Source organism: Balaenoptera musculus, chromosome 7, assembly GCF_009873245.2.
Source record: "Balaenoptera musculus isolate JJ_BM4_2016_0621 chromosome 7, mBalMus1.pri.v3, whole genome shotgun sequence".
NCBI lineage: Eukaryota > Metazoa > Chordata > Mammalia > Artiodactyla > Balaenopteridae > Balaenoptera > Balaenoptera musculus.
Window position 1 is genome coordinate 42,422,432 of NC_045791.1, and position 26,174 is coordinate 42,448,605.

The window sequence follows — 26,174 nt, forward strand, 5'->3', positions numbered from 1 at the left end:
ACTCTTTCTTCCCCCTCTTCAGAGAAAGTCCACAGCCACTGGACTAATTTCTCCTCATTTTCCCCATCACTTAATCCATCAACCTTCTTGGACCTGTACTATTCTCTCCTTCTTCCCTCCCATGGAGAAGTTGTCTTTACATCCATAAAAGGTCAGTCTGTCCATCTATGATCTGGACACTACTTCCTTCTGCCTTCTGAGAGACCATATTTATTTCACCAATTGTTTCACTTTCCTGCATCCTCAACCTCTTTCTGTTAGATCCTTTCCAGATGCATTCAAAGATGACCTAGCAGCTCTCATCCTTAAAAGACAAGAAACAAAAAACTCCCTCCCTTGGCCTCCCCATCGCAGTCTCTGCCTTTTCTCTACCCCCATTAATCACATATTTTTATACGTATGCTGTCTCCAATTTCTCATCTCTCATTTACTCTTTAAAAAAAACAGTTTCACTGAGATATAATTAACATGCCATATAACTCACCCATTTAAAGTATACAGTTCAATGGTTTTTAGTATATTCAAAGCATTGTGCAACTATCACCACAATCAAGTTTAGAACATTTTTGTGGGAACCCAATTCCCATTAGCAGTCACTTACCATTCTTCCCTCAGTCCTCACCCCTACCTCCAGCCCAAGGCAACCACTAAGCTAGTGTCTGTCTCTATAGATTTGCTTATTCTGAACATTTCATATAAGTGGAATTATACAGTGTGTGATCTTTTTGTGACTGGCTTCTTTCACTTAGCATAATGTTTCCAAGGGTCATCCATGTTGTAGCATGTACCAGTACTTCATTTCTTTACATTGCCCAATAATATCCCATTAAATACTACTGGGTATACTACATGTTATTTATGCATTCATCAATAGGTAGACATTTGGGTTGTTTCTATTTTTTGGCTATTATAAATAATGTTGCTATAAGCATTTGTGTAAAGGTTTTTGTGTAGGTATATGTTTTCATTTCTCCTGGATATATACTTAGGAGTAGAATTAGGGGTCATATGGTAACCCAATGTTTGACCTTTTAAGGAACCAACAGACTGTTTTCCAAAGCAGCTGTATCCTTTTACAATCCTTCCAGCAGTGGATGAGAGTTCCAATTTCTCTATATTCTTGTCAGCATTTGTTATTGTCTGTCTCTTTGATTTTAGCCATCCTGTGGGATGTAAAGTGGTATCTCACTGTGGTTTTTGTTTGAATTTCCCTGATGGCTAATGATACTGAGCATCTTTTCATGTGGTTATTGGCCATTTGTAAATCTTTTTTTGGAAAAATGTCTATTCAGACACTTTACCCATGTTTAAACTGGGATTTTTGTCTTTTTATTATTGAGTTATGAGTTCTTTATATATTCTAGATATAGGTCCCTTATTAGATATCTGATTTGCAAATGTTTTACCCCATTCTGTGGGTTGTCTTTTCACTTTCTAGACTGTGTTCTTTGAAACACAAAAATTTTTGATTTTGATGAAGTTCAACTTATCTATTTTTTTCTTTTGTTGCTTGCATTTGGGTGTCATATCTAAGAATTCATTGCATTTTCAAGATCATGAAGATTTACCCCTATGTATTCTTGTAAGAGTTTTATAGTTTTATCTCTTCCATGTACATTTTTAAAATCTATTTTGAGTTAATCTTTTTATAAGGTGAGAGATAGGAGTTTAATTTTATTATTTTGAATGTGGAATCCAGTTTCCCTGCACCATTTTTTGAAAAGACTATTGTTTCCCCATTGAATTGTCTTGGCATCCTTGTCAAAAATCAATTAATCATAAGTGTGGCCTCTCAATTTTATTCCATTTTGACAGTATCACATTGTCTTGATTACAGTTGCTTTGCATAAGTTTTGAAAATGAGAAGTGTAAGTCCTCCAACTTTGTTCTTCCTTTTCATGATTATTTTGGCTCTTCTGGGTCCTTTGAATTTCCATGTGAATTTTAGGATGAGCCTGTCAATTTCCACAAAGGAGTCAGTTAGGATTTTGATAAAGATTGCTGTAGTAGTGCCATCTTGGCAATATTAAGTCCTCGATCACATGAACATGGAATGTCTTTCCATTTATTTAATTTTCTTTAATTTCTTTCAACAATATTTTGTAGTTTTTAGAGATAAGTTTTTCATGTCTTTTGTTAAATTTTTCCTAAGGATTTTATCCTTTTGGATGTTACAATAAATGGATTTGTTTTCTCTTTGTCTCTTTTTTGATTTGTTTTCTTAATTTAATTTCTGGATTGTTCATTGCTACAGTATTGAAGTACAGTTGATTTTTGTATATTGATCTTGTATCCTGTGAATGAGTCTATTTGTTGTAGTAGTTTTTTTAGTGGACTACTTAAAATTTTATACATACAGGATCATGTCATCTGCAAATAGAGATAGTTTTACAACCCCCTTTCCAATCTGGATGACTTTAATTTTCTTGCCTACTTGCCCAGGCTAGAACCTCCAGTACAACATTGAATAGAGGTGTTGAGAGTGGATAGTCTGTCTTATTCCTGATCTTATGGGAAAGCATCTAGTCTTCTACCATTAAGTATGCTGGCTGTGGGTTTTTCAGAGATGCCTTTTATCAGGTTGAGGAAATTCTCTTCTGTTTTTAGTTTAGTTTTGTTTTTTTCCTGAAGGGATGTAAAGTTTTGTCAAATGTTTTTTCTGCACCTATTGAGATAATTGTGTGTCCTTTCTCCTATTTATATAGGTATTACATTAATTGATTTTCAGATTTTCAAGCAATCTTACATTCTTGGGATAAGTTCCAGTTGGTCATGGTGTACAATTCTTTTTATATGTTGTTGGATTCTGTTTACTAGTATTTTGTTGAGGATTTTTGCATGTATATTCATAAGAGATATTAGTCTGTAGTTTTCTTTTCTTGTGATGTCTTTAGTTTCAGTACCATGGTAATACTGGCCTCATAAAATGAATTGGGAAGTGTTCCTTCCCTCCTCTTCTGTTTTTCTATTTACTCTTTAACCCACTCAATCGGGTAACTAGAGTATATCTTGTCAAGGCCATCAATGACCTCCATGTTGCCAGATCCAACAAACACTTAGTTTCAGACCTTGTCAGATCAGGCCCTTCAGCAGCATTCACCTGAATGTGAACTTCATTAGGGCAGGCACCATGACTTTCATCTTTCACATTTGTGGTTATAATGACAGCACCCATCTGAGTGCTTGGTGCATAGCAGGTGTTCAATACATATTTGTGGAAAAGAGTGAATGAATGGTTTGTGGAAATGGAGGTCAGGCATACATCTTCATAGAAGCCAAGAGGAGACAGTGCTCTGAGGAACGAAAGCAAGGTGAAGGGGTGTAGACAATTCTTTTGAGAAGTCTGTCTATGCAGGGGATGAGAGAGATAGGTATTTTCAGGAGGCTGAAGTGGAGATGAAGGAGTTGTATTATTTTAAGATGTTATTTTAAGACGTGAGTAGGTTTAACTGCTAATGAGAAGGATGCATCATTCATCTATGTTAGAGTAAGAGTGTGCATTGGAATCACCTAGAAGGCTTGTTAAAACACAGATTGCTGGGGCTGTACTTCTAGAATGTCTGATATAGGTGTCTGGGATGTGGCTGGTAATTTGCATTTCTAGCAAGTTCTCAGAGAATGCTGATGCTGCTGGAACCACACTTTGAGAAACACTGAGATACAAGTTGGAGAAGATTGGACGGGAGGCTCCAGAGTCCAGATGGCGAGATTTGCCCTAGGTAGGAGGAGGACCACTATTGCACAGGAAGGAGAAAAAGGAGATGGGTGCAAACCCAGGTAGGCTTAAAGGTTTGGGAGCAGGAAGTTGTCAAAACTTCCCTTCTGATGGATCCTGTTTTCTTTGAGAGGTAGGGATTGAGGTCATCTCTTAAGAGTTGGGAAGGAGAATGTAGGGCAGGGTTAGAAGTCAGGGGAGAGTAGAGAGGTTTGTACGACCCTTGCCGGGAGTGAGAGAGCAGCATGACAAGAGACACGTAATAATACTGCTGACAAAGCCAAGGTTGGCACTCATACATCAATATTGGTACCTATCTGCTCTGTTACATCATTCAAGTTACTGATAAAAATTGTATCAGGTGAATAAGGTTCCAGGGCAATCAGATCATCCCAGAGGTTGGTACCCTAAAAATATCTCAAACTAACTAAGCCTGACTCTCCAGCTATGTAAGACACACAACCAGGACGGACATAGTATGACACAGAATTGCCTCTAAACAAACCCAGAAAGATTCCTCTATATCATCCTTGTTCTAGAAGATCTATAGTGACAGATGTTTTATCATATCCCTCCCTGCTAGTGTGTTTTTATATGTGTTTATTAGCACTAAATTTACATTGTGCTTACTTACAATCAACATTTTTAAAAAAAGGCATCATTCTACATTGAGATACTAAAAAATTTCTGTGCAAGAAAGATGAGATACAGAAGTATGAATCTTTGCTTTAATGTACTCACTCCTCTCTGTTCTGTCCACTTTTTGACCCCATGGAAAGAGCTATCTGCTTGCTCAGATTCCAGTCTCCGGCACATCATTTTGAGTTAAGTTGGCCACCAGGAACCAAAAGTAACAAGAAAGCAAGAAAACTGGAACTGTAATTTAGCACTGCACAAATAAACATGCTTTCTGCTGGTTGTGGTAAAGGTTAGGAGAGTTGGAATCTGGCAGGCTGTCAAGTGGAGGACGTTTCTGAACTGTAGGAAGCTGAACAAATAGATAGTCCAGGGACTGAAAAGCCCTGGGCACAACTAAACCCAGGCTTCCACCTGGGAAACCATAACTGGCTAAAGTGACAGAGCATGGTGACAGTGCTCTTCAAAGGATCTCAAGGAGAATAGTGTAGTTTAAAACATAGTATCAGGGCCATGTGAAATACATGTTAATCTTATTAGTATTGGTTTGTTTACTTTTAATAATGACATCTACTGGAGATGGAAATGGAAAGAGAAGATGATGTAAATAATGTGACATCTGACTCAAGAATCCAAGGAATGTAGGGATTACATGCACGTACACCTCCATACAGACATTCAGATTCAGATAGAGAAGGCTGATGATCTGACAGTTAATAAATGATGAAATACTTTCATGCTGGTTGGTGAAGAGCTGCTGTCCTGAGCTCCTCAAGTGCCCCCTGCTGCCTCAGCATCCCCTCACATTACAGCAGATAAGAGGTTAATACCAGCAGTGGGCCTCTGGGACTCCTAACCTCCACATTAAGGTCTCCACTTGGATTGACCAAGAGCTCATACTAGATTGGTTGCTAAATGTCTTGACATCACCCCTGTATATAGATGTATGTTGCGTAGAACTACCTGCATATTATGAATTGTCTGATGAAGAATTATCTGCCACAGGATCACCTGGGCCACTTGTCAAAGATGCAAATGCTCACTGCATCTCTGGGACTGGGCGAGGATATATGTTTTAAGCTATCCCCCAGGTGATTCTAGAGCATCATGTCAAATATAGTCTGCATTTCCAGGCATGGAGCAAATCTGTCTTTCCTGTATTCCATCTAGAGGCCAAGTTCTTTGAAGAGAGGGTCCTAAGTCCTAACACTATGCTTAGCTTAGTGCTGTTGACAGATAATAAAGAGGTAGGATCATTGATTCAGAAGCACATGCTGAAAGGATAAGTTAGGCCTGATGATGATATGATGATGATGGTAATCCTGGTGAGTACCAGGTACTATGATAAGTGGCTTAGATGCATCATCTAATTGTATCCTCTCAATAACCCGAATAGGTACTGTTATTATCTCCATTTTATAATGAGGAAGCTGAGACTCAGGATCTCATTGTTAGGAAGAAGCAGGACTCCAAACTTGGTCTTTCCAATTTCAAAACCTACACTCTTTCTTATTCACTAAGCTGTACTGGCTCTTAGATTAGAAAACAATTCAACAGGCAATTTATAAATCAGATTCTTTGGAGTTAATCTCTTCAATTTCTTTTTGTTTCAATTTCTTTGTGGCATTTTGTTAACTATGTGGAGGGAATGTAGGCATGGAACATGAAGAGATTATAAAAGCTATATTCTCTGCCTTGCAGAAACCAAGGTGAAGGAAATTGAATATAGAAAGTAGAAGGTATATATAAATAACCCCCAATACTTAAGAACCACTGGAAACCTTTAAGCTAAATGAAAATACAATAAAATAATAAAGTACTAACTGACAAAAAAAAATTTAGAACATTGCAGCTGTCATTGGACCTTGAAAATCAGGTTAAGAAGAGAAAAAGATTTTGAGGTTATAGCTAGAAATCGAGTAACAAGGAAAGGGAATCAAGACAAGAACTCATTGTCGAGAAATAACGAGGGCGACTGCGATTTTAAAAAGATCATCAAGGGCCAGCTGATGCCTGGACTTGACAATGGGCAAGGCAAGCAGTCAGGACATGGAGAAGTTAAGGCAGCTCATAAGAGGGAGTGGATTGGAAGGATAACTGAGCTTTATATGCATTCAGGTTTGTTTGAAGTATCCTGCCTGGAAGCTGGGATTAATGAGATCACAGAGTATTATAATTTGATTCTGGTTAAAGCATCCTTATGTACTGAACTTAATGAGGAATGGCTAATTAACATCTTTTGAACTTAAGGAAAAAAAGGAATATACATCAGAATTGTCTTTTCAAGGCAAAAACAAACATAAAATCAAAGTCTGGATAAATGGAATCAAAGAGCTTATTCAGATTTTAGTAGATCAATCTCAGTGCTTTCCTTTAGATACAATAACTTTCTAATCATCCTTGATTCCTTCATGACATATGGGGAAGACTAGATTTTATTCTTACTGGGATCTGGGCAAAATCCCCACTTCTCATCTCTTTCGTATCGGCTGGTCGTGGCACACCACAGCAAGTTGTCTTCCCGCCCTTCCCGGGTACATTCATGATGCCACTGCCGGTTATACTGGAAGGGAAACATGCACGGTGTCCCATGGGCATTCCCTTTGATTGTATACAAATCTAGGAGAAAGAAAAGGACAAAGTCAAATAAGTAGTATGTCAGCTTTATCTTTGGAAACTGTCATAAAGTGAATGTATTTTTTATCGACTGAAAACCTACACTGGGCAAGGCCCTCGCTTTACCACAGTGAACCCTCAGGACCTCAGTGTCTAGTATATGGAAAAGTGCAAGACTGAGTGCTGTGTTCAGGGGAAATGCTGATAAATGGTTTGTTTGTATGTTTATCTCCTTGTTTATTCACTATGGTGCACTGCTACAGTAGCATACATATTTGTGAATGGATGAGAAGAAAAAATTTATTTATTATTATTATTTTTATTTAACTATAGTTGATTTACAATATTGTGTTAGTTTCAGGTATACAGCGTCAGATTCTTTTCCATTATTGGTTATTTCAAGATATTGTATGTAGCTGGAGATTTCACTTTAAAATATCTTCCAGTCCCCAAATACATCAGCCATCAGCATCTGAATCTCGAGGTTCATAGGCATTTATTAATTTATTCATTCAGCAGACATCTGTTGAGCATTTAATGTGTCCAGCACTGGGTATATGATGTAATAGTGAACAAATGAGTAAAAGTTGGCTTTCATATGGAGCTTCTGTTCTAGTGGGGAGAAAAAAAGAGAAAGCAAATGTACAAGTAAACATGTAATTTCAGGTAGTGATAAGTACCATGAAGAAAAACAAAATACTGTAAGAACAGAATGACTGTGTGTGGGGGGGGGGGGGGAAGGGGTGGAGGTACTATTTTTGATAAGGTGGTCAGGGAAGGCCTCTGAATAAGAACCGGGGGAAGGGAGGTTTAAGTCTTTGGAAAAGAGTTCTTGGGGCATAAGGAGCAGCAAGTACGGGGGACCTGTGAGAAGAACCGTGCGGGGTGGACGGGGAGGAGGAGGGAGGCCCAGTGCGAAGCGGAACCAGGAAGGGCACTGGAGCATCAACTCACAGAGGGCCGGCTCTGCCACATCACCTTTCCCCTGAAGGCGGTGGGAAGTCATCAGTGGGTTTTCAATGGGAAAGTCACATGATCCGATTTTTAAAGACTCACGGGGTGCCCAGTGGCAAACAGAATGTACACAGAGAGAGGGCAAAGTGGATGCCCGGCTGGAGGCCCCTGCAGTGGTCTAGGAGAAAGATGGCCCTGCTGAGTGGCCGGCTGGCTGCTCCCTCAGAGTATTTCAATGATCAGTCGTCCTTGGCCTTAAGCAGGAAACAACAACTTTTCATGACTCAGCTGGGGCTTTCTATAGTGAGGGGGATCAGGGCCACCCTCAATTAAATCAGTAGGTCCTGGAGCGAAAGGGCTGGTTGTGGAGATTCCCACCCTCTCCCACAGCTGGTGGGGGAAGGGTGTTGCCTGAGCTCACTCCACACCATCAGCCCTAGAGGTTGAGGCTGTTAGGAACTACTGGTATACCAGGACACATCCTCTTGTTTCCATCCTCTGCCTTCTACTCCGTCTTCCTCTGCATACATTGTGAGTGTGGGCATATGGCTAAAATGTTAACCTGGAACAAAATGCCAAGTTCTTCCTTAGAACTGTAGATTATTCAGAGTGCTGGTTTGCAGCACTTGCTTTATTGTAGTGAGTCCTGAAAATGGCTTGCTCTTGGCTCTGTCTCTCTTTACTCATTTCTCGCAGGTACGGGAGAAAGTCTTGCTTGAGATCTCGGTAGCTCCTTGCTCTGCTTCCTAGAGTTCTTAGAAATAGAAGCTCTTATTAAGCTATAATTCTACAGAGCACCACGAGGGCAGGGACCACACCTGTCCTGTTGGCCTTTGTAAATCAGATGCCCCGCACAGAAAGTCAGTGTTCAATGAATGCGTGATGGACGGTGAATGGGTGGATGAATGAATGAAGAGAGCTACAAAACAATACCTGACAGGGCTTCCCTGGTGGCGCAGGGGTTGAGAGTCTGCCTGCCAATGCAGGGAACACGGGTTCGAGCCCTGGTCTGGGAGGATCCCACATGCCGCGGAGCGGCTGGGCCCGTGAGCCACAACTGCTGAGCCTGCGCGTCTGGAGCCTGTGCTCCGCAACAAGAGAGGCCGCGATGGTGAGAGGCCCGCGCACCGTGATGAGGAGTGGCCCCCGCTTGCCACAACTAGAGAAAGCCCTCACACAGAAACGAAGACCCAACACAGCCATAAATAAATAAATAAATTTAAAGAAAAAAACAAAAAAAAAACAATACCTGACAAACAGGTTTGAGGTTTCAGAATTTCAGAACTAAGCTGCTTTCTTTCTCTGTTTAAAAATACCAAATATCACAGAACTATGGAAAATGAAAACACCTCCCCCTACCCACTACCAAAACCATGCTTTCCTGCTCCCCGGCACACACCAAATAACCCCTGACAATAGTCTGCCTTTAAATGCCTTTTAACATGGGACTTCCCTGGCAGTCCAGTGGTTAAGACTTCGCCTTCCAATGCAGGGGGTGTGGGTTTGATCCCTGGTCGGGGAGCTAAGATCCCACATGCCTCGGGGCCAAAAAACCAAAACATGAAACAGAAGCGGTATTGTAACAAATTCAATAAAGACTTTAAAAATGGTCCACGTCAAAAAATCTTTAAAAAAATAAATAAATAAAATAAATGCCTTGTAACATGACCACCACACGGACGGCAGCCAGGCCTTAGGAGGCACTGAGGTGCCCTGCAGACACACTCTATACATGGGACAAAGTTTCTACAATAAAAGAATTATTGACAGGAGAGGCTCTTATTTTCATCCTGAAAGTCTAACTTCAAAAAATCTTTTCCTTCTATTCTTATTTTCTTTCTCCCTCGTCCTCCTGTTCTTTCTCCTTTCCATTGATTCCCAAAGTTATTTAAGTGTTTTCTCTTCTAATGCCTTTAAATTCGCAGTTCTGCTTCTTTAGCAGAATTTAGCAAGCCCATTCCAAGACTCCAGTAATCCTTTTACAATAAGCGAATAAGCAACTAAATTGTGTTTAGTAGAAGTGTCTGGAGGTTCTAGGTGCTGTGTACCTCTTTCATATATTTTACAAATCTTTACTTATGGGCAAACTTGCTAAACATATCATTTCATGTGTACTTTGGTTGAAATTCTTTTTTACCTTTGTGCAGATATTCACAAATGCCTCCACCGCCTGACGTATAGGAAACCCACTTATGATGATATTTCCAGGAGGCCACAAGCGTGTTGTCGTGCTTCACCTGGACCATGTACTGGAGCGGGCCAGTGACCATCTTCCTGTTACAGCGCCACTTCAAGGAAATGTGGGTGGAATCACACTCGTATATGCTCAGCGGCTGCTCTGGATTAGACACATTCAGGCCCAGGCAGCCGCTGCCTCCGATGTTAAAGAGGCGGTGGTTTGAAACCCACTTCCACAGCATGTACTTGTTGGGTGGTTTGCAACTCTCCAGGGTCAGTGTAGATTTGCCAGCTTGAATGCATTTCTCGAGGTTCTCACTTTGGATAATGAAGATTCCTTTATCTGAAACAGCAAAATAGAAGATATGGTATAGAATCTTCATATATAATTAACCAGTGTCTGGAGGATCCTAATGTGCATGTCTGAGCTGTGATATGTCACACTGACAGCTGTCGCAAAAAGATCTGAATTTAATGCGTGAGGTCCACCACGGGGGCTTGATTTGCACAAAACAAAGGAGTTTCTTGGGAAGCATACGTGGACTTATTAGAGCTAATGGAAAACCTCTGGTCTAAGACTGCATTGGCCCTCCAGTAACAAAGGATGCTTGTGAATCCACTCCGGAATGGTACTGATAGAAAAGGAGCTTGCCACAACTGAAGAGAGAGCGGGGATTGGTGATAATACTCAGCGCTGCAAGGGAGAGACATTGGGTGCCCAGAGGCATGGTGTCACTTTGGTTTTCTTCAGACAAGTGCCTGAATGTTAGGAATGTGGCAGCTGAATCAAGAGCCACTGAAATGAAAATTTCCACCATCAAATTTCAGTAGAAAACCTAAAAGATAGAAGTTAAGGGCTGCTTTGTGTCTTGATACAAGACGCAATGCTGGTGAGAAAAAATGCTTCTCCACATTTGTTTTCTGTGCTGGGTCCATCAGGAGTAGAAGGGTGGGGACATACGCTACGGGGATGGCCTCCTCCTGGGAACATCCTTGTTAGGCAACAGCAGACAGATGCCCAAGACACTAGGTGAGGCCCCTCACCTAGGTACATGAGAGGTTGCAAGAGCACTGTGACAAGATAGAAACCACACAGGCCACGTGGGAATGTGGAGGAAGTAGACATTTTGTGATATACCCCTGAGCCTCTAACCTTTGGGAGCCAGAAGAGGAGATTTGGGTGAGTTTCCTGTGGAAAAGCTGGCAGGGCCCAGCCAGGGCTTAGTGGTATCTACCTGCCCACTACCTGACTTTACCTCAAGTCGCTGGCCTGGAAGGCACCTATTACACAACAGTTATGAACATGTCCTCCCACAGGTTTTTTGAAGGTGGAAATCATGTCTGATTTCTTTTGTCCAAGTTCAGAGTGTCCTGAGCACATCGTGGAAGTTCAGTAAATGTTTGATGTTGATTAAACACGCTGGCAGCTGCTGCTTACTTAGGCTTAAGGTTGCTGGGTTACTCAGCTCAGACTGTCTGGTCAGGTCCAAGAGCTCTTTTGTTCTCCTATTCACTAGGCTCTGCTCTCACGTCTTACTTCCTGTCCATTCTTCAAAAATCTAAAGGGACATTATCAGGTTCCCTTAAAACGGCTGTGATTTAGGGCCAGGCGTGTGCGGTGGCAGGGCCATAGTGGACACAGGCAGAGCCTTCTAGAGATTGGGAACACTGCAGAATGAGCCTCCTCGTGCACTGGAATGTTTCATTTTGGTAAAAGTTCTTTTTGTTTTTCTAAAGTTGCTCAGGCCAAGAAGAACTGATTTACAATAACCAAAATCACTTAAGACACTGTTGAAAAAAGATTGTCAGTGTATTAATGGAAGCTATACTTCATGTAATAATTGATAACCTTATTTATAACCATATATTTGAGGAGTTGAATTAGTTGTCAGAAAATTGCTTTGATCACCATACATCAGAACAAAAGAGAAAGGAGTCGGGGCAGGGGGCAGAGAATGAACTGTTTTAGGGAGATTTCATTTAGATCAGGAAATTTGTTTTCCTAATGAAGCCCATGTCTGTGTGGTTATTAGTAATAGTCATTCAAGATCAAATCTACCTCTTGCCAATGCAGTGTGGACTCTGAGAATTATTAACCTTCTCTCCAGCTCTCCTATTCACCTTTCCATGCCTGGGTAGAATGTTAACCTTAATTTCTGTTGTAATCTACTAATTACTTTCTAGCTAGCCCAGAGTCCCATTAATTTTTCACTAAAGGATAATTATTTTACTATAATTGTTCTGTAGTTTAGCTTCTATCTAATATATATGTTCAAATATATCCAGCTCTGCAACTCACTGGCTGTACCATAACCCTCTGGGCCTCAGTTCATACACCTAAGATAGGTGGGTAGACTACCTGGCTGGTGGTTGAGAGCTCTGGAATCAGACAGATCTGCCACAGACCAGACTTGTAACTTTGGGCAAATTTCTTGATCTCTGTGAGCCTTGCCTTTCCTCTTTGAACTAGGAATATGTATGATAGTCACCTCATAGGGATGTTAAGGGTATTCCATTAAATAACCCTTGCAAAGCACAACACGTGCTACCGTGGCACAGGAAGACCTCAGTAAATGTGAGTTGTTGTTATTATTGTCATTGTCATCTTTCTAGCTGCCTGGTTCTTGATCTGCAGATCCAGCCGTAGGTCTGGTTGAACACCTGTAGAGTACTAATTTGAGCATACCCCCAAAGACTTCTAGCATTAGCACAAAAGCTCATTTTTACTTTAGATTCTGCAGCACATAGTAGGTGTAGACATTTTAGTTAACAATCCAGAAATACCATGCTATCACCTTTCATGGAGGAAAAATATTCCTCAGATAACCAGATGACAAAATCTTTGTCTCATTTGTTCAAATACATGTGTGATTATGAATTGAGTCTTCATCTATTCATCTGCTACACTGTCAACCTGTAAAGTCTATACTGCAGCTCTCTTACAAGAAAGACAAAAATGCTTGATGTTGACCAGCAGTCTATGCATGGGTAAACGAGTGGTCTGTAAGTAAATGGACATGGAAATTATAAATCACTAAAATTTGAGGTGAATAAATAATGTTTTAAAATATCCAAATTATTAAGTGTTAAGAGAAAAGGAGTGGTAGAATCAGAGCTTCTGTAGTTTTACCACTGGTCATAAAAACATCTTTCCAAAGCAGAAGATATTAGACAAACTTAATTCCCTGCTGCTCTATTTTAGGGTGCTATCATATTTCTAAGCCCAGCTACCTTTAGGATGTGGCTTTGGAAAAGTTCCTCCGAATGTATCATAAACAAGTAGCTCTGGCTTACCAATAACAATAAATATGCCATCTCCAAAAGAATAATATGTCACACTAAGCTAAAAAACGGCCCAATCCCATTTTCCCATTAAGCTATAATAGAATCTGGTCCTAGCACCATTAATCTCCATAAATTCACTGAATAGAAAACAGCTGTTTTCAAATAGACTATGAGGAGACCCAATATAGGTATCAATATGTGGATTATTATTATATGTGTATATGAGTCATCTCTAACAAAAACATAATATGAAAATAAGTCACCAATCCTTAGTGTCTGTAGACAGATTTCAAAAAGGATGAAGATCAAATGTGGGAGGAATCAAGATTGATTATATATGTCAAGGACATCAGTTCTGCTTGAACACTGATTAAGTGATTAATGAAGTACTGCCAGAATTACTAAATCTCTTTGCAGTAAAATGCTATTATACTTCCCTTCATAATTATAAGTTTAGGAGGAGAAAAAGGATTGGTTTACCAGAAGTAACTTATAAACTAATTTTCATCCTTAAAAAATAAAATAAAATCCATAGAAGATAGGGGCTCTACTTTCTACTTCTGAGTGCCTTTTGAGATGAGATCATTTTAGATCCACCCTTTGGCCCCTCAAGATGACATGTATTTCTAAGGAATGGAAGGAGAATTTCTTTTTTTTTATTATTTTTTTTTATTTTTAAGAGGCTCTTTTCTTTTTTTTTTTTAAAATTTATTTATTTGTTTATTTATGGCTGTGTTGGGTCTTTGTTTCTGTGCGCGGGCTTTCTCTAGTTGTGGCAAGCGGGGGCCACTCTTCATCGCGGTGCGCGGGCCTCTCACTATCGCGGCCTCTCTTGTTGCGGAGCACAGGCTCCAGACGCGCAGGCTCAGTAGTTGTGGCTCACGGGCCTAGTTGCTCCGCGGCATGTGGGATCTTCCCAGACCAGGGCTCGAACCTGTGTTCCCTGCATTGGCAGGCAGATTCTCAGCCACTGCGCCACCAGGGAAGCCCGGAAGGAGAATTTCTTTATTCATTTATTTATTTATTCACTCATTGAACAAGCATTCACTGGGTGCTGACTATGTGGAAGGCACTGTGTAGGGTACCGGAGATAGAGGAATCATTTTTCTAAATATCTGTTCTTTAAAACTATATGTATTCGTTCTGGAATCATGGGAATTCTCCTAGTTAATGAAAAGAAGGGAGTTCCATCAGTTCCAAAGAAAACATTGTAACTGCACTTAAAGTAAACCCTTAAAAACAAGTGATGAAAGATAAGAAAAAGAAAATAGACCAGAATTTAAAACACTTGAGTGGATCTTCAAGTGATGTCATGTGTGAGGTGGACATGGTGGCTCAGTGGCATCAGACCTTTCTGGGTGGAGAGTGTGTGTGTGTGTGTGTGTGTGTGTGGGTGTGTGGGTGTGTGTGCACGTACTGGCCCATTTTCTGGGGAGGGGACAGCAGAACAGCAGCGGAAGGAACATGGACATAGCAGAGGAGACTACCTACCCATACACCCAGAACCATGAACTTCAGCGCTGGATGGGACTGTAAAGCTCATTTAACTGAATCATTCTTACACATTTTTTTTTCCAAATCCATTTTTTTCTTAGAAGTTTTATATTGATATACTTAGTGAAAACCATATAGGTCTAACTCTATTTACATCCATTCATTTATAACCTAGAAAGCAGAAAATGAGCTGCTGTAGATTGTTGCCAAATTATTTGAAGTGGGAGACTTGAAATTTCAAACAGACATTAACTGAGCGCCTAATATGGTGGTGTGTTAGGAGCTCTTCAGATAGAAGGATATATGTGCCATAGTGTTTGCCCTCGAGGAACTGATGTTCTCCCTGGGAGTACATCATGAAGTATACAGGAAGAACTATAACTTAATGCCAAAATACATATTGACGTAAGAGGTATAAGCACAATACGGTGGAAGGCAGGAGTTAGAAGGGGTCACTTTGGCCTAGAAGATCAGAGAAATCAATCAATCAATCAATCAATCACTCTCTCACAAGAACACACACACACACTTTCATTCAACAAACATTTGATAGGGACCTAATATTTGTTGCACATGGAGGTACATGGGTGAACTAGCCCAGCATGGGTGCCTGTCCTCATTACAGATGGAGGGTTCAGGTAGTGCAGAAGGTATAGACAGAGAGGTGAAGGGTTGGGCCGGGGGCACTGTGGATAGAGCAAAAGTCATCAAAGCTCAGAGGTGATGAAAATAATCAGCTCTAGGGTGACAAGAGCCTCACTATCTAAAAGCGTTTGGTGGTTGTAGAACACAAAGTTGGAAAGAGGTGGTTTGGGGCCATTTTATGAAGAGCTTAAATTTTATTCAAAAATTTGTATGTTATTCAGATAAAGGGAATTTTTGGAACAAGAGAAGGCGTGACTGAGGCTGTGGTGTGGAAGATGAATCAGGGTGGTAAATCATTCGATAAAATCATTTATTGAGCATTTTTGTGTGCCCAGCACGGTTTTAGGAGAGTAGAGGTGTGAGACAAATGTCCAAGTTCCTGTCCTGGAGGAGTTCTCAGCTGGGATGAGACAGCCCACGTGCAGAATGGAGAACAGTCTGAAGACTATTGCTTTGATCCGGTAAGAGAGACAGAGGTGTCAGTTCAACTGGTGGTGATGAGAAAGGAAGGGAATGGTTAGACTCTAGTAACTAGAGAGAGAATTCGAAGAGGGAAGAAGTGACAGGATTTGGTGATCGACAGAATGGGAGGATTCTGGAAAAGGTAGTTGCAATCACTTGTTTTCTGGCTTCAGGAATCCGATACACTGTCAGATGCCGGCCAATCCCTATGATACCATGAGATTGGAGAATAAAGCCTGGGGCTGCGATTAGAGTTGGAAGAGTGCCAACTGGGGGTCCCTGCAGGAAGTTCCTCTTGAGGCCCTTCCACTTCATGCTCAGCACCCCTTCTGATTGCTTCCACCCGCCTTTCAGTGTCCCCTTATCCTTTAAACAGCTACTCTTAGAACTGGCTGAGGTATGAAGTGTTACGTAAATCAGATACGATTTGAAATGTTAAGCCTCGGTGAGATGTATGTTCTTTTGATTGAAAAAAAACCAAAACACTTGAAACAAACAACGAAACAATTCCTAAAGAAATCCTCTTTTTATGGTGGACTTTAGGCAAGCAAAGGGTTTTCTGGTGTTTAATAAATAACACCATGACGGTGGCACGTAATCCAAACGACGTATAAACCGGCCTCTGGGCCCTTCCATGTTATGGGAACTGGAAGGAAAAGCTCAAATGCACGGTTCACGTCAAGTGCAATGTTTAAGACAAGCTTCCTAATAGGAAGCCCACAGCTTGCCCACTGCACTCCAATTTCAATCTCCTACTCCATTCCCCTGGGTTTAAACCTCTTCTACTCCGTCTACCCACACAGCTGGTGCTGGGCTCAAGCATTTCCTTCCCCGGATCATCTCTTGAATCTGTCCATTTCCTTGCTCTTCTGACAGTATCTCAGTTTCGGCATGGAAAGGGTCCAGGAAGTATGGGGAGGGCATCTCTGCCCTGAAACCAATCTAAAGTTGAGCAGCTTCTCTCTTGAGATGTATTGACATTTTCCAGCTACACAAATTCAGGTTTGTCCTGTCCAGTGACTCAGATTCCGATTTGATTGTTTTCCTTACTTAGATTAATTACTCTGTAGCAGGAAGGGATGCTGTGTGGTGCTGAATCAAGTCCCGTTCATGGCTGAACGATGCAGAGAAGCTGGATTCTTAATATGACTTTCCAAACCAATAAGCAAGGAATTTCTGACGTTTGCAGCATGCAGCATGTGCATTGTACTTGAAAGGACAGAACGAAGTGAAAAGTGTGTTCTGTCCTCCTTGGCCATCCCTGCATGAATACTTGCATTTTTATCCCAGATCATCTGAGATTTGGTGTTTATCTCTTGACAATCTGACAGCACTTAACAAAGCCCGTGGCTTCCTAACAATTGATTTCTATGATCAACTAAAAAGTTAAGTATGTTTTAAAATATCCCCTTGTCCTGTCTCAGAACTTCTTCTCTTTCCCTGCCCTAGCATTGTCCTTGACTTTGAGCCTTCTTTATTCTCCTGCAGCTTCTGAACCTGGATAATCACCACCTCCACAGGCCCGTGGGACCCCTCTTGCTAAATCTTTTTACATGTTCTCTTCCCTTTTCTTCCTAATCTCCCCAAATCGTCACTCCAAGTTCCACGAGGCATACAATACTCTTTCTCGCACGCAGGAAAAATGAAACCTGGCTTAATCTGCTCCACCGGGCTCCAGTTTTGTCAGGATTCAAATTGCCTGTCACCAACCCCTGTGTGAAGTAGATTAACCCTTCCAGACTGTCCTCGCCACTCTGCCACTCTCATTCCCTCCCCGCCCCCCCTCTTCGTCCATCACATTTAGCAGTAAATCTTCTGACCTCTACAGAAAATCTTCTCTCTTTCAAAGTTCTTCGCTGTGTCTCTGTATCTTACCAGTGAATTTTTAAACTGAGTTGAAAACATTTTTCTTCCTTTTAGTTTTTAGTCTATTCCTCTATCATTTTTGTCTTTATTTAACTGGAAAGTATCTAACAGACATTCAGACATTGCTGGTGTGAAACTCATTATTCACAGCAGCTCTGTTAACATCTTATAGACTGTGCTGAAAATATACCATCTCAGTCACCAGGGAGTCTTGCTACAGAAGACCATGTTATGGCAAGAAACAATAAGACAGAACATTGTTAAACTTCCCTCAACGTGTCTTCGTGTGGAAGCCCTGGGGGATATGATTCAAAGACTGGGTCACCAAAACAAACAAAAGCAGAAAACAACTCAGCCAACAACCAAACAACCCTGGAAATGATGTGACGTTATTGAAAGCAGAAGTGTTCACACTGAGCTATCCATCTTGTCTGCTTTGAGAATATACTCAAGAAAAATATGTATTAAGTGGGAGACAGAAGTGAAAACACAACCAAGGGACTTCCCTGGTGGTCCAGTGGTTAAGACTCTGCACTCCCAATGCAGGGCGCCCAGGCTCTATCCCTGATCAGGGAACTAGATCCCGTATGCCGCAACTAAGAGCCTGCATGCCGCAACTAAGAGCCTGCATGCCGCAACTGAAACTCCTGCACATGGCAACGAAGATCCAGCATGCCGCAACTAAGACCCAGTGCAGCCAAATAAATAAATAAATATTTTAAAAAAAGAAAGAAAGAAAAAGAAAACACAACCAAATCCAACTCTTAATGGTAGATATATTGTTAGTCCTTGTACTTGTTTGCTAAGGCTGCCATCAGAAAGTACCACAAACTGAGTGGCTTAAACAGAAATTTGTTGTCTCACAGATCTGGAGGTTACACGTCAAAAATCAAGGTGTCGGCTGGGTTGGCTCCTTGGAGGCCTGTGAGGGAAGGATCTGTTCCAGGCCTCTTTCCTTGGCTTGTAGATGGCTGTCTTCTCCTTGTGTCTCTTCATATCATCTACTCTCTATGCATATTTCTGTGTCCAAATTTTCCCTTCTTAGGTGGACATCAGTCATATTAAATTAGGGCCCACCCTAACCACCTCATTGTAACTTGATTACATCTGAAAAGACCCTATCTCCAAATGAGGCCTCATTCTGAGGTATTTGGGGGGTTATGAATTCAACATCTTAATTTTGAGGGGGACACAGTTCAACTCATAACAGTCCCATGCTTCTTATTCAGCTACGTAATTCACAGAGCCCAGAGTAAAACGAAAATGTAGGGCCCTGGAGGGGACAGGGAAGTCCAGTCAATCTTCACTTCCCGTGGGCCTGTGAGGGGTTGCAACCTCCGTGGCAGAAAGCTCTGGGAACACGCTCAGTACCTGGACTGGGGACAGGTGATAGGTCCCCACTCAGTCCCCACGGAACATGCAATGGTGCTGCCAACCCGGTGGGGACAGCAGCCTTGTCCTGCCCCCAGATACCACTGGTCGTCCACTCCCAGGCCCTGGGCCTTCAGTTTCCCAGCCCCAAGGCAACCTGTTGCTGTGGTGGGCGGAGCACAGGAGTATGGAGGGGGAGGCTGAAAACCCACCCAAGGAAAGTGGGGAGGTGACGTGAGGAGGGTCTTAGATTTAATCTCTTGGTCTGTGCGCCATTGTCCCACAGGATTTCACACCCAAAGCACAAATTCAGAAATAAAAATTACTAAGAATTCCAAGACCCCAAACCACAGAGCATTCAACCCCAAGGGCAAGGCCCTGCTGAGCATGGAGCCCTACGAGACAGTTCTGGTCACACGCCCATAAAGACTGCCCTGTTAACTGGCCAAGGCTAACACTGTGGAAAAAAGACCTCGGCAAACCACAGAGCACTTCTTTTAGGGCAGAACTGCTTGAGGTTGAGAGTATCTGCCTTAGTTTCTCCATCGGCACAATGGGCTTAATTAATTATAGTGCTGTCCTCATAGGATCCTGATAAGGACTACCTCAATCACTACGACCCCTTTATAAATGTTAGTAAAAGAAAAACAAATCTTAACTTTGGACATGGGTAGTGAAAAATAGCAGCAAAATAAGACAACAATGTTTATAGTTAAATGATTACTTTGAATTTTCTGTTTATATTTTCATAACCGAAAAGGAAAGCTCTCAAGAGCGTGATGCAAAAAGCCAGAAGAAATGAAATTTTTTCATTAGCATATTTCTTTGGAACTGTAGTAGTCTGGAAAGTATAGTAAATTAGAAAGTCATGTGGCCCCGCATGAAAGCAGAAAACTCTTGTCTATTTTGTTCAGCTCTGTATCACAGAACCCAGTTTATAGGAATTCTCATAAAATTCCTCCATTTTTCTTGAATGACTTTATAAAATATTCTACCCTAAGTGACTTACTGTAGTGTTTATAAGGTGTTCTTGTGTTTGTTTCTTTTATGAACTGTAATATTTCTTTTCACTCTGATCAATGAAAAAATATAATTTACGTTCCAAGCTTTGGTTTGGAACATCTCCTAAAAGGCTTTCAAGGATAATTTCTAAAAGAAGATGGAGACAAGGGTCTATAAATGTCTCAAATACATTACTTTGATAGATCATATGAAGATTCATCACATAGGGATGAGTTCAGAAGAGGCAGAACAAAGAATTATTTCTTCAGAAATCCTGATATAAGTAAGCAAATTCTTAGCTCAAGGAAGGGAAGCTGAGGGGACAACGAAACTCTGTATGGTTCAACCTTTCTGGTAATTGGCGTGGAACCCGCATGGTGTAGTATCAGTTACTGTGACAACCAATAATAGGAAAAGAGGTTAGGAGCTAATGAGAAAGAGTAAAAAGGACCAGAAAAATTGGAAGTCTATGCTGACTCTCAAAGGCTCATGAGGAAAGAAGCCGGTCAGAGAAACTGGGATGAGAAAAGTATAAAGTGGAAGAGTTTCTGAAAGATGATGAACAGAGATGGAAGAAACAGAGTCTGAGGGTTGGAGGGATTGATGGCCAGGCAGGGCAGCTAAACCAGGAGCTGATCATGCTTTTACTTAAATTCCAAATCCCCAGATTAGGAGAATGGCTCATTGCCCAGGGATATAAAAATTGCCTAGAAAAAAATCAATGGCTTTGCACATTTCAGCTCTGTGAAAATGTTTACTCCTACATGTGGAAGTACAGGTTTAGAAAAGGAGGAGTTGAAGAGAGCAAGAGGCTGGCCTCCTGTTCCTCCTGTCACATAATCAAGTCACATGCTCCCAGCAAACAGCGGGATAAGAATGAGCTATCTTATCAGGTCACAAGGCTGTACAGGGGTCCTCCGCATTAGTGCTTGTGGATCCGGTTCACATCCCTACTCTACAAGTTCCTGTAGGTGCAAGTTACTCAACCTGTCTTCACCTGTGAAGGAAGGGTATGCATTAATAGCACCCAGCTGGCTGTGGTGAGGGGCATTTTGACCTTTGTATTAGAAATGGGAGCTAAGGGGAAAATCTCAGGGTCACGACTCCTCCCCACTGCTGCCTCCAGGGGGTGGCTCTCACCACCCTCTTTCAGAAACCTCTCCTTCGTGGCACCCTCTCTTCATTGCTCCATACCGAGCGCACCGCCCTGGACCTCTTCCTCACATTCACTATGTCACTCCAGCAAACACCCCATTGGCCTCCCCACCCCAAGGCCTTTAACTCCCAACACTCTGGCCCAGTGTTTTCTTCAGTGCAGGCTGTGGCCCATTAATGCATCATGGAATCAAAATAGAGTGGAACATTACAAAGCAAAATAGAGTAAAACAGTAGAAAAGTAGCAGCACATCATATTAGGTAAGGGTGTTTTTTAATGAAACTTTTGTTTCAGACGGATATGTCTGTACTGCTCTGGACGCTCGGTTCCTTGACCCCCTCTGCTCCGAGGACCTTCTTTCACTTGTTCTCGCTTTAGTGATCACTTCTGCAACCATACCTTGGACCTGGTCACTACTGAGAATGGACCCACCTCCAAAATTCATTATTTCCATTGTATAATCACTACCCTTCCTGTTCTGCCATCTCTCTCGTCTCCTTACTTTCACCCTCACTTCCCTTGGTCATTGGCCATTCAAAAGAGCCTACCTTGACCGTCTCTGAGCACTGACACAGCCGTGGGCTCCCTCCCCCCTGCTGCTGGGAAGCTGAGTGCTGTAGGGGAAGCTCTCTTACTATGTTGGTTGGGGCCATTTCACATTTATAATTTTCAGCCCTCAACGTCGCTTCAAACTTCTTTTACTTGCCCCCAGTTCATTTCCTTTAGCAACCTCCACAGAGACTATGCCCACTTTTCCCCAGGATGCCCTGTCCCTTTCTTTGATCTCCCCTCTACCCTCCCAGTATCTGGGGTACTTGAATGAAATTATCAAGTTTTAGCACGTGCTAGAATGAAGGGCTCAGATTTCAGAACCGCAATGAGGTCCCTTGCTATAGCAACTAGAGGTAGGAGACAGACTGCAGACATGCCAAGTACAGTGCTGTGCACAGGGAAGTAATTGTTACAGGGCTGTCAACACGTCAAAATGGTCTGGACTGGCCAGAGGAAGAGGACACCGTGGTGATACTGAAACAAAAGGACAATACTTGGGTAAGTACTATTATTAGTTCCATTTTTACATATGAGGAGACTGAGGCACAGAGAGCTTAAGTAACTTGCCCAAGGTCACACAGCTGGTAAATGGTAGAGCCAGGATTTGAACCCAACAATCTGGTTCCAGGGCCCATGAACTTAACTACTATATGACACTGCATCTACTGATTTTTTAATACAAATTTATTGGTAAATGACTGAAAAGTCAGCACCATACTGTCCATCATCTGCCTCTCAAGGCTGGGATGCTTATAATAAGTAAGAGATCAATCAGTAATACATATCAAAGAAATTTTCAGATGAAAAACACTATATGTATAATCTGCCTTGTATTACTACCTATCCCTTATTAGTGGATATGAAACTGACATAGGTGCATATCTTCTCCTGGTTGCTCTGGGGATGCCAATCATGGCTAAGAGTAAGTCAATGTAGTCCAGTGAACACAGTGGCAAACGTAGGCACCCAAACACAGCTAAAAAACACTGCTGTATTTCAGCTTCTACATCTGAAAAATGGATGGCTGGAGTAGGCAATGTCTCAGGTCCCTTCTAACGCTAAGATTTTGTGTTTCCATCTTTGGACAAACAGGAAAAACCTGATTTTAAACCCATCTGGATTATACTTGAAATTCCACTGATGTGAGTGCTTGGAGTCAAGGAGGGGAGCCTGTGTGAGGATTGGAGCAATCAACGTCACACAGTCTCTGTGCTCTTTAGAAATTAGGAGCAGCATTTTCACATCTGAAGAATCTCTATGCCAACTATGTCAAATGCCTTCAGATTTGCAAACTGTCACCTGGAGGGGACAGGAGGTAGTGGATGATTCTAACCTCATAGTGTCCTTGACTATTAAAAAGAAGGCACTGATTAGCAGCTGTCTCAGCCGGGATTTGGATCTGCTACATATAGAAGGGATTAGCCCATCAGTGCTAATCCTGGCTCAGAGGATCACCAGCGCATTCTCTCTGTGTGGCTAGGTGCCAGCTTCTGTCCTCCCGGCTGCTGCCCTGTTCCAGAGAGACATTTAGTGCTCAGGCAAGACCCACATTTTAAAATGTAAAGAAGTAAGCGTGGCACAGCGACTGTCAGTGGCGACGGATCACCCCATGGGGTCGCAGGTGCATCTGCAGGAGCATTTTTATTGAACTGACGAAGGAGGTAAGAGGCCTCTGACCTTCGGCCACTTTAGAATAAGAATTGCTCAACCTGCCCCTGGTAAAGCCTCCTAGGAATGCTAGAGAATACAGTCCAGAGAAGATTACCTCCAAAATGTATGCATAATATGTTGAGAGGGGAAAAAAAATAAACACAGACATTGGTGACATGTTCTACTCCTTCTGTCCAAGCTTATCCCCAAAGGCTGAGAGTCTGGAGGCTGCCTGGAGGCTTCTCCTGGTTTATTTAGCTTCTCTCTACCTCTTTCCTCCCTTCACACATGGGCTTTGCACTTCTGCACGCTGGCTCCTTTGCCTCAGAGCCAGCCCATACAGTCATTTACGAAAGCGGGCGATCTCTCTTTCTGCCTCTGTCCATAGCCCTTTATGAATCTTATGTACAGTAGGTGCTCAATACATGTTTGATCAGTTGATCCCGTGTACACGTGTATATGGCAGTGGTAACTCCGCAGGAACGCTCCACTCACTGGCCTGCCGTGTGCCTTGCAAAGGATCACATTTTACCCTCAGGGGTCCTATGTCTGTCACAGGCCCCACTTTTCAAAGGGGAGAAACTGAAGAGCAAAGAGGGTAACTTGCTCCAGCTCACAAGTTCATTGGGGCCACAGGGGCTCCTCTTCCCCCATCTGGTCTGAGAGGCGTTAACAGAGAAGATTGTTTTCTCTCCCGAAGGGGCAGAGCGGGGAAGCCAGGCGTGGGGCCGCTCCGCAGGTGGCAGCGTACACCCAGAGCGCTTGCTTTGGGAGGGGACAAAATGGGACATATTTTTGCCATCATTTATCCCAGAGATGGTCCTCCCAAATACACTGCTCTAGGAAGTTTACATTGGAGACATCTCCTACCCTCCTACGCGCAGCTTGTCCCCGACCGCAGCCGAGTCAAACCGCCTGCGAGCCGTGGCCCCGCCCCACGCCGCGCCCCCGACTGAAGCCTGGAGGAAGCGGGGCAGGGAGGGGGTGCAGGGCCTGTCCCCGTGCAGGACTAGCCCATCCGCAGGGCTTTCTCCGGACGGCAGAGACGCGGGCCACCGTTTAATCCCGGCCGCCCTCGCCCGCCCCAGCTTCGCCCCTTCCTCCTCTTGCCCACCCCCGCCCCCGACGTGCCCATCTGGTCCCTCTGGGCCGGGGGACACTCACCCTGCCACTCGAGAAGCCGCTCGGGGGTGAGTGCCACCGCCGCGCCCTCGGCGGAGCCCGCCGGCACCGCCAGCAGCAGCGGCAGCAGCGGTGGCAGCAGCGACAGCAGCGACATCGCTAACCACTGGACTCGCCGGACACTGCGCCCGGCGCTGCGGTGGGGGAGGCGGGACCGCAGCCTCCTCCGCGCTCCACCCCTCCCCCAGGCCTCGCCACCCCTGCGTCCCGGAGATCCACTCCGTCACCGTCACCCCTGTCGCCACAGTGTGCGGGCACTCGGGGTTATGGGCTGGAAGGCGGAAAAGTCTAGGAGATTTTCCCCGCCCTACCCACTCCGGCTTGGAGCAGGAGGAGGAAGAGGGGGTGGACCATCTGCCCATCCCAGAAATTCCTGCCTTTGGGGTGGGGAGAGAGGAGGGGTGAGGCTGCCCCGTGCACGCTCCTCCTGCTTCCAGCCTTCTCTCTCCTTCTTGCGGAGGCCAAATAGGAGGTGGGGGTGAGCGAGTTGAGAATTTCTGGGACGGGAAGTCTGACATCTGGGTTTGCAAGCCACCCGGATTATGGTAAACACTGCGGGTTTGGCAGCAGGCAGCTTAGAGTAAACCGAGCTGCTCCGTGGACCCAGGCGCGCTGGGAGAGCTCTGGACCTCCTCTCCCCTCGAATGTGGAGCCCGGAGATCCCTGGGGGTGCACCGGGGTCTCTACCCTCCTCACTCCAGAGTACGCTGAAGGTTCTTCCATTGTTGAGCTCCTTTCCCATTTAAAAACTACCTCCCCCTTCCATCTCCTTGGATCCTCCTAACCCAGCAAAATAGCTGGGTTATCCCGCGTTACAGCCGTTACTGCCTTGTCCCACTTTATACCTAGAAAACCGGTCCAGAAAGGCAAAGTGATTTGCTCTAAGAAGAGGTTACTCCCTAACTTGGCAAAAGTTCCTCCCTAAACTAAGAAAACCCTGACTAGAATGTAGTCTTTCTAAGCGTAGTCTTTCAAATAACTAGTGGAACACTAGAAACATTCAATATTTATGAGAACAGGCTAATGTAAGATCTTTCCTAAATAGTCATTAAACAAAACATTGCTTATGACGCTAGTCATTAAAACATAAGAGGAAGGAAGAAAGCAAAAGGGAGCTTTAAAAAAATAAAAGGAAGGTGATGGGGTCTTGGAGAATCTTGCCTTTCTCAGCTGCCTGTTGGGCAAGACCAAACCAATATTTTTGAGTAACACTGTCAGCTTTAGACTGAATTGTGTCCCACCAGCTCCCCAATCATATGTGGAAGTCCTAACCCCCCAAATGTAGTTGTATTTGGATATAGGAATTTTAGGAGTTAATCAAGTTTAAATGAGGTCTTAAATGTGGGGTCCTAGATAAGGTCAGCTTTATAAGAAGAGGAAGAGAGAGATCTCTCCATCCAGGCACTAGGG

General features: G+C 43.1%; 1 protein-coding gene across 3 annotated transcripts in view; it reads right to left on the reverse strand.

Moving 5' to 3' along the window:
* PLA2R1 (phospholipase A2 receptor 1) overlaps positions 1-25,093 on the reverse strand; it is a 115,603-nt gene extending 90,510 nt beyond the window's left edge. For all 3 annotated transcript variants that reach the window (XM_036858525.1, XM_036858527.1, XM_036858526.1), the window contains exons 1-3: positions 24,747-25,093; positions 10,059-10,442; positions 6,797-6,970 (exon numbers count right to left, since the gene is read on the reverse strand). In XM_036858525.1, the coding sequence (XP_036714420.1) occupies positions 6,797-6,970; positions 10,059-10,442; positions 24,747-24,861 (673 nt within the window). In that variant the 5' untranslated portion in view covers positions 24,862-25,093. The remainder of the gene's footprint in view (positions 1-6,796; positions 6,971-10,058; positions 10,443-24,746) is intronic.
* Positions 25,094-26,174: the final 1,081 nt, after the last annotated feature.